Below are 15,989 nucleotides of genomic sequence, written 5' to 3'. Positions count from 1 at the left end.
CAGATGGAGTAATCATCTTGGAAAGGCTCTTCAATGGTGTAGAAGAATCAGACTTAAAGCCACGGAGTTATAACACGAAATCCAACTTGGTGTAGGAAGTGCGAGATCGAGATACTCTAATAGAGCAGTCATCCTAATAGAGCAGTCACCCTGAAGAGAATTCAAGAGATCAGCTAGAAACACGTAACCTGTATAGAGATCAGCTACAAACTAATCACCCTGTAGAGAGTTCAGCTACAAACAATTCACCCTATACAGAGATCAGCTGGAAGAAGTTACCTTGTAGAGAGTTCAGCTACAAACAAATCACCCTGTAGAAAATAAGTCACCTTGTAGAGAGTTCAGTTACAAAGAAACCACCATGTAGGGAGTTCAGCTACAAACTAGTGACCCTGTAGAGGCATCAGCTAGAAGAAGTCACCTTGTAGAGAGTTCAACTGCAAACAAATTACCCTGTAGAGAGTTCAGCTACAAACAAATCACCCTGTAGAGAGATCAGCTTGAAGAAGTTACCTTGTAGAGAGTTCAGTTACAAAGAAACCATTCTGTAAAGAGCTCAGCTGCAAACAAATCACCTGTACAGAATTCAGCTACAAACAAATCACCCTGTAGAGAGATCAACTAGAAGTCACCTTGTAGAGAGTTCAGCTACAAAGAAACCACCGTGTAGATAGTTCAACTGCAAACAAAGCACCCTGTAGAGAATTCAGCTACAAACACATCACCCTGTAGAAAGATCAGCTAGAAGAAGTTACCTTGTAGAGAGTTCAGCTACAAAGAAACCATTCTGTAAAGAGCTCAACTGCAAACAAATCACCTGTACAGAATTCAGCTACAAACAAATTATCCTGTAGAGAGATCAGCTAGAAGAAGTTATCTTGTAGATAGTTCAGCTACAATCACCCTGTAGAGACATCAGCTAGAAGAAGTCACCTTGCAGAGTGTTCAGTTATAAAGAAACCACCACGTAGAGAATTCTGTAATAAATATATGTATCAAACAGTACGATAGTACTGTTTAAGTAGGGATCCGGGTGGATTTGGCGCGCGCCTCAAATTTCTATCGCTCAAAAATCATCCTAGAAACATCTCACACAGCAAATAAACTTTTAACTAAAGAGTCTTCACGTTTCTAACTTTATTTCTAGCGTCATATAACAGAAAATGACCAGAAAAGTGCTGAAAATCTATTTCTAAAAAATCGCTAAAACATAAATTTTCGTCTCACTGCCAGCCTGACCACATTCGCAAGGCTACAGGCCAAACGAAGCAGCGAAGCATCACCATTCTTTGCCACAATATTTAACTCGCTGCTGGGATGTGCCTTTTCGGGTTCCGACGAGTGTCTGCCTTCTGCGCTTTGCCTTTCCTTTTATCTTCAATTACGGATCGTCTTCTTCTTTTCCAGTCACAGAGGCATTAATAATTCGTATCGACACTTTCCTTAGAGCAGCCGTATTCGGACGCCACAAAACTAATAACGGATTCCGTACTGTAAGGGCAAGTAGATGCCTGTATAGCAACACTTGCAAAGCGATCAAACAGCCTAGTGAAGTAAGAACACACTGCCACGCCCTTATCAATCAGAGCGCGCGCTCGTACTTAACGATCAGTGGACCACGCCCATTATTAATGGTCCAGCAGTAACTAATTGTAGAAAACAGGAGATAGAAACCCTGCATGCCTTTCAATTTAGTAATTGAGCAGCTTGCATAAAGCAAGCAGCAAGATCGAGATACTCTAATAGAGCAGTCAGTGCCAAAGATCAATAATAGCTATATACCTATACCAAAAAAAGTTAACAAACTAATGAATTTAAAAATTGTTAATTTAGAAATGGAAGTAGGGATCAAGCGATAAAAACTACTGAAACAAGTGATTTGAATGATGGCAACTATTACAACATAGCTTTGTGGGGAAATCCCTACTTTGGCATTGAACATATATGGTGACGTGGTGAGATACCAATGTAAGGATTTCCCCACAAAGCTATGTTGTAATAGTTGCCATCATTCAAATCACTTGTTTCAGTAGTTTTTATCGCTTGATCCCTACTTCCATTTCTAAATTAACAATTTTTAAATTCACTAGTTATATATATAATTTGTACATTTACTAACAAAATCAGAAATATTTAAAGTATTTACCATCTGCTTCATCTTTTCTTCTTCCTGTGGCAAAGAAAAAAAGATAGGTTTAAAAAGCCCCAAAGTTGGCCTATGGCCAGCTTTGGGGTATACAAATACAAAAAGAACTGAAATCTATTCCATAACAGCCAAGCTGTAAAAAAAGAGTGCGGCCCTGAGAAAGGCTATGGTGAAAAAAAGATGTGAAATCCAAGGTGGCGGCCATGAAATGGCTGTGATGATGGTAAAAATTTTAATAATGACAATTCAGGTGAATTTTGTGCTGCTTTTTTGAGGGCCGCACTCTTTTTTTATAGCTTGGCTGTTTTTGGATTAGATAATCTTCTACTTGGCTTAAATAACTTGTCTAGACATGTAATTCCACAACAAAATGATTAGTCGGTGTAGCAGGCTGTATGGAAAGTGAGAATTGTTGTTCATTTCCCAACCACAATTGCTCAGTAATTAAGTTGTTTCAAATATCAAATGCTTTTCACACTTGTATGGTTTTGGTACTTGTATGGCTTGGCGTACTGCCCTTTGAAATCAAAACCCTAAGTCATGCAAAATGATTTATAGTGTTCATGTGGGTTTGTGGTATCCAATAACCAACAGTACTGATAAGCAATCCTTTACTAACTGTACATTTAATAAGCTACCAAATATGTTTACTTTATACTAACCACACCTCCCTATAGTGACCAGGAGACGATACACAGAGTGGTACAACAGTTAGGAGGATTCACCATCGTTCCCTCAGTTGATGTGACCACTTCTCATATTATCTGTGGATCTGTCAGGAGGACTTATAATATTTTATTGGGCTCTGTAATGGGATGCTGGATATTGCCACTGGAATGGGTTAGGATGTTTTTTATTACTTAATTAAAAACCTATTAATAATACCATAGTATGTAGTATGCATACAGAGTTGATTAATTAACCATACACACTGTACATACAGTGAAACTTGACTGACCATTGCATAATAAAGCCACCTGTCTAAATTGGCTACTGTAACAATTCCCAAATGTGTCTGTTCAGGTCTAAAGGCATAGGTATCGCTTTAAATGTACATGGCTTTGTTTTAATGTACAGGTTTGGAGATCACTAGAAGCTGGCAAATGGTTAGAAGAAGAGTCTTATGACATGTCAAAAGATTTTCCTGCAGCCAAGGTAATTTAACATGAGTTGTGAAAAAAAAATTGGCCAATGTGTTCTGGTGTCTTTTAGAAAATGAATGCTCTTTTCTCTAGTTTTTACACATATCTATGCAGTATAGTAGTACCGTGTAAGTAGGGATTACCCCAAAAATTTTGTGCGCCACCTAAAATTTCACCTTTGAAAATCAGTTGAGACATCTTATGTGACGAAAATCACCTTTATGGAATAGTACTAGTCCATATCTTCTATCTTCTTCTTCTATCTTCAATCTTCTATATATATAAAGCTGAAAATGTCTGTCTGTCTGTCTGTCTGACGGTCACGCTGCTTACTCACCAGACTTGGCGCGAATCGACATAGTCTGTGCTGATAATGAAGCGCTCATCATCTGCCTACTCTAAGATTGTTATCACGAGTTCACGCGTGCTTCTGTTCGGTCTCTACAGCGCGTAGAAGGCCAAGGTGTAGAGAAAACTTGAGCAACATTCCTTTGAAAACCACAGCACATACTGTTCAGGTGGTAGAACGCCTGACTAGCGTGTAAGAGGTCGTGGGTTCAAATCCACGTGTTGACAGATTTTTTTCTTTCTACTCAGTACCTTTTTGTGAACACCTTTTTAAAACACGACTTTTAGCTTGGCATGCAAAGCACGTATCGAGGCGGGACTTTAGCGAAATTAAACGCCCATCATCTGGCAACTCGAGTGTTGTTGTAGCAAATCAATACGTGCTTTTGTTCGCTCTTTATAGGGCGATGAAGGCACTGGTGTAGGGAAGGATCACTGAAAAGTTGAGCTACATTCCTGTCAAAACCACTGATAAACAACTGTGGCGATTTGTGCACCTCCCTTAACCCCAAGTTATTATAACCAGCCAGGGTTCAATCCCCGCCTAGGTCATAACTTTTTTTTTCACTTTTGGGACCTTTTTGATGCACCTTTTTGCTGTATCTGTTCCATGCAAGTCTTCATCTACAAACTCTTATGATCAGTTTTTCAGCACTGGCACTGAATTACCTCACATAATAGGGACTCTTATAGCACTTTTGGGACAGGGCAGACAAATTGCCAACATATTTGTCCATCTGTGTGTTGGTCCAGTGTGTTGTATTAGAGTAGGTAAAAGCTTCTTTCACCAGTATCCAGAATATCTACATCTTTGTTTTAAGCACATAGGTGTGCACTGACATGAAAAACTGTTTGTTCAGACTTACCTCAATACTGCTGTAGTAATAGGCAGCTTGCATGATTGAACAAATACTGCTGTGCATCTGAAAAATGATAATACTGGAACCATGCAGATCCATAGTTTACACCGAGGAACTGCATCTGACCTGGCACAACTGTTTCACTATCCTGCTTACATGCTTTCACTCTAAAGATTCATACATTACCTTATTGGTCAATTACACTGCAGGTGTTTCAAAACTGGGTTTTTGTATGGCAAGAGGTATATGTGTCACTGCAACATCAGAACTGAAAGTGCATAGGACAAGTTCTGAACTTTTGCTTGCCATGCAGTAACTATAACTGCAAATTGTGTTGACTTTAAATTATGCTCAAGTTCATTTCTCTTTGTGACAGTCGGTAAGGTAAACATCAAAATGTAGAAACTGAAACTGTACCGTGTGTACACAACCTGTATGTAATGTAGGGTATACTGTATACAATTGCCTTAGCTCGCATGCAGTTTAACTAATTAGCTAGCCTTGCATGCATGCTTCACTATAAATTATTATGTACTGCATAAGGATCATGTACTTTAAAGCACTATCGACATACATGCTACACAGCAAATATAGGACACTAATATTTATGCTTGGTTCCCAATATATTAATTATTGTTGCATTAGTTCTCATGTAAAGCAGCAAAGGTTCCGTTTGTTCTATACAGCACGTTGAAGTCACTGGTAGGGAAGATGCACTGAATAATTAAACTACATTCCTGTCAAAACCACAAACAATAAACTTTAGTGTTTTGCATCATTAATGACATAAGAAAACCTCATGCTCTTTAAAAAATGTGACATCACCATGTACCCTACATAGCTACATTAGCGGTGCTGGTGTTTAATGCTTAGTCCCTCTTCGTGGCATTAAAATGTTTAATATGGAGATGGTCCTGCACATAGGGCAGGTACCAATGCTAGTGTATATATAATACAAACTCACCAGTGGGATGTGCCTTTTGGGGTTCTGATGAGTGTAGGCCCTCTGTGCCTTGTCTTCTTTTATCTTCAATCAGGCTGCTTGTCTTCTTCATCCAACAAAACCATATCGAGGCATTAATTTTCCATATCAACAGCATTTTTAGATGCCACAGAATTATTTCAGAGCTGGATTTCTAAAGCACTATCTATTTACTTAACAGTAAACAAGATGACCTCGCTCCTTATTGGTCTATATGGCTCAGTGGAAAAGTTGCCAAAGTAGGGACTTTTCCACTGAGCTATGCTGTAATACCATCATTCATCTCTTGTTTCACTACTTTATATTGCATAGATCCCTACTTCATTTTTAAATGATAATTCTTATCACTAATGTGCCAAAGTAGGGACTTTCCCACCAAGCTATGCTATACATTTCTTGTTTCACTGCTTTTTATTGCATAGATCCCTACTCCATAATTATTTAAAGTATTTATATTATTACAGTATCTATTTGAAGGCTCTGTGTATAGTAAAGGCTTTTTTGTTGTATATATGTCGATGTTGTGTACATGCAAATTTGTTTGCCAAATTTCTCCAATGTTTATACTACTATTCCTGTCTCATGTGTGTATAGTAAAACCACTTTAATCATTACAATGAACATCCACATAAAAAGTAAAGTACACTGGTGCCAGCAACCATGGAATAATGTAAATCTGTATGGATAATTCTGGGATGAATAGGAAAGTTGATTGATTTGAATTCAGTTGTAAATCACAGTGTGGATTCAACATGTCTGGGTTAAAGAGATCTTACTGTTGTGTAACTTATGTGTACATTGAATGTAGTCTTACATATGTATGTGAATACAGTACTTTAGGGACAACAAGCAAGGTCGTTACAGCTTTTTGCAAAGCATTGGACCAATATTTGTAGCCACAACTAATAGCTTGTCAGTGGACCAAATTTCAAATCTTTTGCAGCATGCAGGAGGAGAGGTGTGTATCCTTATATGTGCATGAGTATTTGTATATGTCTATTGGATGCTGTAATTGTGTTGTAAACTGTCCCCTCACTGTTGAATTTGTGGAAGCTTCATCTACTGCTTCTAAACTGCGGTAACTAAATACAGTACAATAATAGTACAGTGGGTTCTCCATTATTCAAACACCTGTGTGCCAGTTCAGTTACAAATGTGTTCAGATAAGTGAATTTGTCTGGATAAGTTAATCCCATTCATTTACAGTGTGTACATACGGAGTACTGTTGAACTACTCTAATAGAACGTACAGTAAGTGTTAAAATATTCTAATAGAACGGTCATTCATACTGTTTGGATAATCGAGAGTCTGGATAATTGAGTACCTACTGTACAACACTCATTGCTATTCATGCTATTCTAATTAATTGCTTACCAATAACATACGCAGCTATCTACACGTTCTGAATTTGCTGCTACTCAAGAAATTACCCTACATTACTGATTGTCTTCATGGTGTGCTCCTTGCTATTGCAGTATAATAATTCACATATCTGTTATAACTATTTCACATGTACATAATAATGGGGATAGGCTTTATGTTGTGAGGAGGAAGAGTAAATGAGGAATTTGAGTGCATGAAATGCTGTGTCCTTAATTAATTTAATATATTGGTTATTCAATGCTTACAATTATGTTGCTATTGATACATTATTTCTGTCCTATACATACTTTTAATTATATCCCAGTATGTGAAAGGATTTTAAGTGCCATGCTGGGTGTTTATCAACTTATCACTGGATGATAACTTATCACACCAGTGTATGGGTTGTCAATTAGTATGTGGGAGCAAACCTTGAAACCAGCCATGTTATACAAGTAGGGAGAGCAAACTGGATAAGATACATACATTGCTTATAGTGTTGCACCTATATGCATATTTTCAATGTTCTACTCCTCCTCCTCTGTTCTGAAGAATATTGGTTATAATATCAGCATATCAGTTACAGGAATGAGCAGTAAATGTGTCACCTAAAGTTTGTGTGTGCATTGCATTTGTAATGATAATGTAATTAATTGCATGGGTGACTGAGTCTACAAGGTCCACTACAGCTTTGCCACTAACCCCTTTAAGGAAGCCAAGTAGTTATACAACAGCTAAGCCATCCCAGACCCTTTGTGAAGGGTTATCGACTAATTGCATGGGTGGCCGATAAATATACACAGTCTTTTATAGCCTTGCAACCATACTTTTCGCAGACAAACAAACCTAAACAGTTGTAAAACCGTTACAACAAATGTTTCTGCTGTGTTCACTGCTTTCTTCACTGTCTCACATCTTTTTACCATCTTTACTGATTGATTGTGGCTTTCAGTTTATCAGCTAATTATTTCCGTTTCATAAACTCATACTGTAATTTGCAAAATTAGCTAATATTGGCTGTTACTGATTATTCAACTGGTTATCAGTGCAACACTAATTGTTTGTAGGGACACTAGTCATTCATCCATGCATTATTTCATATCTGGTGAAATCATTACATAATATGTACTCTAATAGCAAGTGGACAAGAAACCAGCTTGTATGTTGATAATTTGGCAGGTGAGATATAGCCTTTAGAACATAATCACACATTAAACAGGTGCCTCGTGACACTTGCTGTGTAGTGCGATAACCATGATGACACTCCAACCATCCACCTGGTTGTGATACATGGCAGGGGCAGATTGGAGGAAGTGAGGTCTTTGAAGTCTCAAGACCCCCTCAGGTTGAACCTTGAACAGGAAATCTAAGAGGGAAACTGCAAGGAGGAAAGCAACAGAACACGAAAGATCATTATACTGTAATAGAGCAGTCGCAAACAATTCTGATAAAGCCTAGCAATCAGATGATAGCACACATGATATGGATTGACTTCAGGGTGTGCGCTGATTGGTGCAAACACCCAGGGTGTTGCCATACGCAGTGACATGTTATCAGAATTTTTAATGATTTCAATTTTCAAGAGTTTGTTTACACAGCAGTAACTGCAAAGCCAGCATATGCATTAATTAATGTTTCACAACTTACAGTAGCAGTTTTTATAGTTATACAGCCAGTATTAAGAATAATAAAGAAATGTGGTCTTGATTACATCATAAATAAATGAATTAACGTTTGAGAAACTACAGGCCTAGTTCTGTGCACTAACCAAGATTATGATCTATGTTGATTGAAGACACAAGCATATAATAATTACACCTGTTTGTGCTAAATGGTATGATGATTCTATTTCATGCTGATAAAATCAACTTAGTGCGTGACCTGCACTGGACGTTTCGCTCCCTGGTTTGCTCATTGACCAGAGAAAGATGACGGATACTAAGTCAGTTTCAAACTAATTCTGTTGTAGCAGTCACATCTATGGTCACCAGCTTAGCTGATCTATGTAGGTGTAATACAATACTGGCGCACACACTGTTCTGAGTGATTGTGTACACACTACGCATGCGCGTACATGCATAAGGCCAACCTGTATAGTGCCTTTCTTACTGTTTCTCTTCATTGGTAATGCCTTCGCAGAATCATTTACAATGATTATTGATGGCCACCAAACTGTACAAACATCATATTACCTACAATACTGTGCAAGGGACCTGTTTATCCCTGTTCCTGTTTATTTAAGAGTGTGACCACTACAGGATAAGCACATGCAATGGCTACTGAGTTATAGAGTACTTACAAAGCAATGCTTATAAAAAAATATGCTGGTGCAACCAATTTTTTAATATTGTTGCTATTTTGTAATGTTATAACTCTGAAAATTCTTGGCATGTGAAGTCAAACCTTTATGGGCTATGTAGATGAAATAAATGTTAACAATCAATGAATTTGCAAAACATTATAATATGTGGACTAAAAATATTTTATTAATGCAGGCTGCCATAGAGTCATGTACCATTGTAGGTCACAAACTGTCTAAGAAGAGCCAAGATGGCAGTGGGGACTGTAGCAAAGGACAAGGAAGTTGTCTCTGTTACTTTGGAATGGTTATTAGGTAAGTGTGTATCATACAGTACGGTTGTATTTTTTGTACTTTCTCGCAAAAAAAAAATTTTGACCAGTAACCAGCCTCACAATACTTTCATGGTGCCTTTGCAGCATTGGATAAGTACAATCAATCCCAAAAGTGTTTTCAAAGTGGCCAATGATGCCAAAATGTGATAAGTTGCATTTGCTCAACTTATAACAAAGCGAAGGGAGTATAAAAGAAGTGAAATCCATGCAAAAACCACTTTTGATTTCACAATTTTTTTCTCCCAGGCTTTTAAAGGCCACACCCTGTTATACAGCTTGCATTGTACATACATATATAAATATACGTGTAATAGTTGTAACATGGGCATGAGGGCTTTGCCTGATATGTATGCCTGACTGCCCGAGGGCCGCATACACATCAGGCAAAGCCTGAATGCTCCGTGTTACAACTAATATGTACGTAACACTTATTAGGCTAATAGCCTGTACAGGGCGATCAATCACCCAAGCCAATACGAGTGCAGCCACTGGATGTATTAAAAATGCATACCTAAAATTTTCAATTATGGGTCAGCAGCTAGTACATTCTGGTTACATTCGGTTATGATAAATGGACATATCCTAGAGATATCACGGAGAATTTTCGTTACGCGAGTTTAATGTTTTAATCAGTGCTATTGAATCGTTTATGGGAAAACTACGCAATTCACTAAAGTCCTAGACAGGTAAGCTTGCTTGTAGAGTGGTTACTCTGTGCAGAGTGGTAGCTTCGTGATGGATGTGTGTCTGTATTCGAAAACGTGCGAAAACGATCGAATGAATAAGCTGTAGCACTAGTTTTCACCTTAGCCCAACGTTTTTCAACTCGTAGGATGGCGAGGATAACAAAACGTTCTCCGCCTGTGTGGTTTTCATGGTGAAATGCAAGTTGTGAATCCTAATCACGTGAGTATTATTCGATTCCCACAATCGATTTTGGCATCTACATCTATATAATCAGTGCCCAGTTGTAGCCCGACTACATTTCGTATGTAGCCCGGCTAGCTGGGCTACATACGAAATGTAGCCCAGGCGGTTCCTTTGATCTGAGGTGTGAAAGTGTTACATGTAATAGTTGTAACACGGGCATGGAGGTTTTGCCTGATATGTACATATCAGGCAAAAGCCTGAATGCCCCATGTTATAGCTAATATGTAACACTTCTTGTCCGTATCAGGCTGATAACCTGCACAGGACGATCAATCATCCAAGCCAATACAAGTGCAACCTCTGGATATATTATCATACAGTACTATTGTAGGGACCACAAAGGAGTAGACATGGCCCACGAAATAACATCACCCAAAAACCAGCCTCAATCTTCCCTGATGAGAAGGCGGTATTGGTTAGGTAAAACTAAGCCCGAAAAGCTTTCAGATCGACCCAAAACACTTTCAACAAGTTGCTACAGAGTTTAAAAAAATATATATTTAATGGAATTTCTACTGACTGACTGACTGGTGCCTTCAGGCAAGCATAACTTGATAACAGCTAAGGTTACGGGCTTGATTTTTCACTATTCGACCAGTGTTGTTCCAGTTCTCAGTACTGGAACTAAAATAATTCCAGTTCCAGCCCTTTAAATTCCATTTCCAGTTCTAGAACTAGAACTGGAATTGAAACAATAATTTTGCTTTCCTCAAAACTGGAACTAGAACTATAAAGAAATTTTATCAAGTACTGGAACTGGAATTGATCATAACCATACAGTTTTTGCCAATGAGATTTTATGCTCTTTACTAGGCCAGAATTTAATCTGCTGACAAAAACACACAATGTAGTATTAACTTCATAAAAGCTGTATGTATTACATGCACGTATTAAAACACTGCTTGAAACAACTGATTGGCTATAATATTAGAGAAGAATGCCAAATGCAATGCTGTCTCTCAGTCACATTGTTATGTGTTTGATAAGTAGCTACAGGTCTTTTAGTACGACGTGCACCCTATATAGTGTTAGTGTTATAGTTGTTTGTGTAATAACTAATAATGCTGATAACTATAATATTAACTAACAATTAAACCTTGCAAGACTAGCATATATAACTTAATAGTGAGTGTTTATAATTCATTATGGGCTTTTTGTAATACTTAAATTAAATAAGTGTTGTTCTAGAAATTGAAGAATAATTCTAAATGTCATGGTTCCTGAACTGGAACTAGAACTGTAATTCTAAAGGTTATGGTTCCAGAACTGGAACTATAACTGTAATTCTAATGGTTATGGTTCTAAAACTGGAACTAGAACTGTAATTTTAAAGATTATGATTCCAGAACTGGAACTAGAACTGTAATTCTAAAGGTTATGGTTCCAAAACTGGAACTAGAACTGTAATAACTAGCTGATACTGGAACAACACTATATTTGACATCGCTTCAACCCGAGTGGTGCTTTTTGGCATACCACAGTACGTACAATGCATTCTTCATGGACTTATAGTCAGGTGGCGTAGTGGAATTATTGTTACAGGGCGGATAAAAGCACCATTTTTTTGCACAGCTAGTTTATGGTGTACTTGTTGACATTAGCCTAGGAGCCCACTGCAATTATTTTGTTTACTCCGAGAATAACAAGATGGCCACCATTATTAGCCAGAAAAACGTTTTTTCACTGTTGGAGTTTGAAAAAAACAAATTTACTAAATTACTGGCATTAGAATACTATAATAGATGATACAGGTACATACATAACTGTCACAATGGTACAAAATAACAAAAATAAATGTTAGCATTTAGTTTGTTCATTTTCGCTTCTGTGTTTATTGCATTTACAATTACAAAGTGGTGAGCAGAGTAGATTAGCTTTTGCACATTTGCATGCTGTGCATTCTCCTTTGCAAAAACATTTAATGAGCTCACTGCATGCTTTAGATACCTCTGGAATAGTAAGCCAAACTGGCACCCAAGACTGTGACAGCAGATCCTTTGACCACCCAAAATCTTCTGGAGATGGAATCATCTGCTACACTTGAGTGCTGGTAGTTCATATTCCAGCTTGGTAAACTGTTCGTTTAACATGTTGATGAAGTACATCTTGCGTTGGTGGTATCATGTCCATTTTTCTGTTCTTATGACAAAATAATTCTTTTCTTGTGTCATTAACAGACATTAGATGGCAGGTTTTACTATATAGAACAACTATTAGCCTCTGAATTCTCTGGAAATGCTCCGAGTCAGAATCTAAATGCTCAAACGGGTGGGTAGCCAGAAACTCAAATGTCTCAGTGACTTCTTCATATGCCTGCCAAGCTTGTCATGCTGATTTCTTGCCTTTGCCTCTAAATGCAGATGTAGTGTCGCAGCCAGTTAGAGCATGAAATATTGGTAGTGCTCGTGCTCTTTCCTCACCAAGGTAAGTACAGATGGCATTAATACTATATAATCTGAAATTCTTGCCTGTACCAAAGGTAACCCAGATATCAGCAAGAGGATTAGTTGCTGTCAGTTTGAAGAATACACCACCAAGAATGACAATAACATCGGTGTCCATGGTACGTACTGCAATTGTCTTAAGTCCCTGCTCCAATGCATGTGATATGTGCACAACAACTCTGGTGTCTGCTTCCTCATGGTTGCAGTCTGGCATCACAGAGTTGGTTTGGCCCACAGATACTACAGATTCATCAGATGTCACATACACAACCTTGTTGGGTGGAAAAGTGGACTTAGCAACCTTAGATGTGAGGAAGGAGAACAGTTCCTTTTTGTTCCTTGGGTCACGTAGGAAATCTGCCCAATTGCCAGGTAGTTTAGTTTCACCAGATACCTTTCTTCGCACACCCTTGCCTCTCTTTTCCCTTGTAGACTCCTTCAAACTGTTTGGAAGGTATGTGTCCCACACAAGGTCTATTCTCATGGAATTTCGTAACTGTTTAGTCAAGTAAGGGATAAAAACCTGATCTACATACTCTTCAAAGTTACTCACTAAATTGGTGGGAAGAAAGTGCACAATAACTGCACCGTCTAGCACTGTGCATTCATATGTTTGAGGGGGATCATATAGCCCTGACTGTCCAATGCAATTTAGCAAATCTGACTTAGAGTTTGATAAATGCAGCTTTCCCAAATCTGAGAGAGCAGGAGGAAAGGACTGAATCTCATGGGCAAAGAACTCCTTTAAGTCTCCATCAAGGCTTTACATGGAGATGTACAACTGGCCAAACAGTGCTACATTATTCTGAAGCATTTTAAACTTCTTTCCTTGCTTAGAAATAGCTTTTGGCTGAGGTCTTTTGAAAAGTGCAAATGAGTTTTCCTTGATTGGCTGATGTATAGACACAGAGCGACCTTCAATAACTTTTTTTACAAAGTCATGATACTATGTGGTACCAGTATCTTCTAAGGTATGCAGGGCAGCTGTGACTGAATCATCTATACAGTTACGGTTATCAAGTGTTACTAGCTCTGGAAAATCATCTAGGAAAGGATTGCCCATTTTGATGAATGTATTAAAAGAGACTGTTAACCTGCTTTTGAAAGGTTTTCTGAGCTGAGAGACCCTGCTCATGGTTTTGGAATTCCTTGGGTGCTCTGGATCAACACTATCCATGTACTGTTCTTCAAATTGTTTCTGCAACCTTGCCAACACTGGTCTGACAATATCCATCATCTAAATGTAGCAGCATTTTCTGTGAGTCCAATACAATCTCCAGAGCCTTTTATGTAGGCGTTTTCTTGCTGATGTGCTTGGTCAACTGGAATTGCTGAAAATCTGTTATTGGCCTTTGATAGAACCCAATGGCACTGTTTTTCAAACTCATCTTTGATAGCACTTCATGTCTCTAATGTGGACAGGCAACCATCTTGCATAATTTACATGATCCAGTGTAAAGAAAAGAGGTGTCAGGTTCTCCAAGACTTCCACATACAAAGCAAAGTTCTTCTCTCTATGAGCCTGGACAAAGATCAAAATAAGAGTTTTGTACCTCAAGATAAAGTCCCAGTACATAAACATAGGACTTCTCTTCTGCATGTCATCTTTCCAAACTGTTTCAGATTGATTGCTTCCTGATTGCAAAAAGGTCACCTTTTGAAGTTTCCGGAGGGTTAAGAGAGTTACTTGGTGGGCATGCCTGGTTTGCGCAAGATGAGAAACCTTCAAAAAGGAGTCAGCTGTACCAGATGAGGCAACCTCTGATTCAGTTAATGCTGAAGTCCAGCCAGACATCTCCCAGTGTACTCCAGAGGGCCATCTCTATTTACAAGCCACCAAGCATAACAAGATGCATTGACTCACCATGAGTATCTGGCCACCTCCATTGTACAAGCTTTTCCAGGGAAAACAGTGGCTGATCAAAGGTAGTGGCTGATCAAAGGTAGTGACTGGAATCTGTCCTGGGTTTAGGTACTCAATTACCTGTCTTTGTACATTCATGCCATGCTTTACCATTGCAGGGGTAGCAGCCTTTTCATAGAAAAGTGGCAGTAGCATACACACAGCTGGAGGATCTTCTATGGGAGGTTGCTGTGAAGCATGACATGCAGCCCATACCAAACAATCTTCACTGGTTAGTTCTTCCTTCTCAACAAGGGTCAGTGCATTCTCACTCCAGCATTTCTCCTTGGATTGTACCTCACACAGGTAGGTTTGAAGCAGTTCTGTATTACTGTTCAGATGCAATAGCACTTGCCGTCAGAGCTACAGCTGGGACCATGACATAATTATCAGGTAGGAAGTGCTGCTTGGGTTCAGAAGGTGGTACTGTTACAGGAGGTCTGCTTTCACCAGGATTCGCCTTAGTTGGAAATTGGAAAAGAGTGATTCCAGTGCCATGAAAGGCATTGACAGCAGTGGTTGAGCTAGGGTTGTGGTCTATATTATCCTGTGCACAAACAGTAAATAAACCTTTCTGAAGACCACAACACCATCTTTTTCAAATTGTTCACAGACAGAGGTGGCAATCCATTCTTCAAGTTCCATAACTCTGTCATATGAAATGCTGATTCCCATCTGATATAATTGATCAATAAGCTTCTTACTTCTGGTCATTTAATGAATATTCAAGCAAATATAATATGGATAGGTGACTCTCGCTGCAGGGTATGCCTTGTTATCACATCATTTCTAGAGGGTGATTTCCTTTTTACATTGTACAGTAGAACTTGGGCAGCAGTAAGACAAGCTTGTGTTTCATGTCTGTCCTGATCTTTCAAGTTGGGACCATTATTAGTGAAACAAGTGATTTAAGGCTGGAGGGCAAAGAATCTTCTTGACAATTAGGCAGAAATGCACCAGTGAAGCTAACACAATGGTGGTTAAAAATGTCATTCCGGACTATCACTGCTGCTTTAGCAAGTATCGCAGCATCTTCTGAGAAGTCTTGTTTCGTAAGGGCTTCCTTTAACATATTTTTCATTCCTTCCTTGAAGACAATAATGGTGTATTTGCCATGATGTTGCTCTTGTGCTTCTGGAAAATGCTGCAACAAAGTATCTGGTTTTGTTGACCAGTTTGTTAATACCTAGATCTTCAAGACAATTCACATAGAGGGAGTGTATTTCAGAAAGCTTGA

General features: G+C 38.6%; 1 protein-coding gene across 2 annotated transcripts in view; it reads left to right on the top strand.

The window, feature by feature from the left end:
* The window catches only part of LOC136250607 (microcephalin-like), a 44,390-nt gene that overhangs the window by 12,551 nt on the left and 15,850 nt on the right, over nt 1-15,989 (top strand). For both annotated transcript variants that reach the window (XM_066042835.1, XM_066042834.1), the window contains exons 9-12: nt 2,824-2,986; nt 3,224-3,301; nt 6,311-6,436; nt 9,365-9,455. In XM_066042835.1, the coding sequence (XP_065898907.1) occupies nt 2,824-2,986; nt 3,224-3,301; nt 6,311-6,436; nt 9,365-9,455 (458 nt within the window). The remainder of the gene's footprint in view (nt 1-2,823; nt 2,987-3,223; nt 3,302-6,310; nt 6,437-9,364; nt 9,456-15,989) is intronic.

Source organism: Dysidea avara, chromosome 3 (genome assembly GCF_963678975.1).
Source record: "Dysidea avara chromosome 3, odDysAvar1.4, whole genome shotgun sequence".
Lineage (NCBI taxonomy): Eukaryota > Metazoa > Porifera > Demospongiae > Dictyoceratida > Dysideidae > Dysidea > Dysidea avara.
This window is presented reverse-complemented; position numbering and strand designations above follow the sequence as displayed.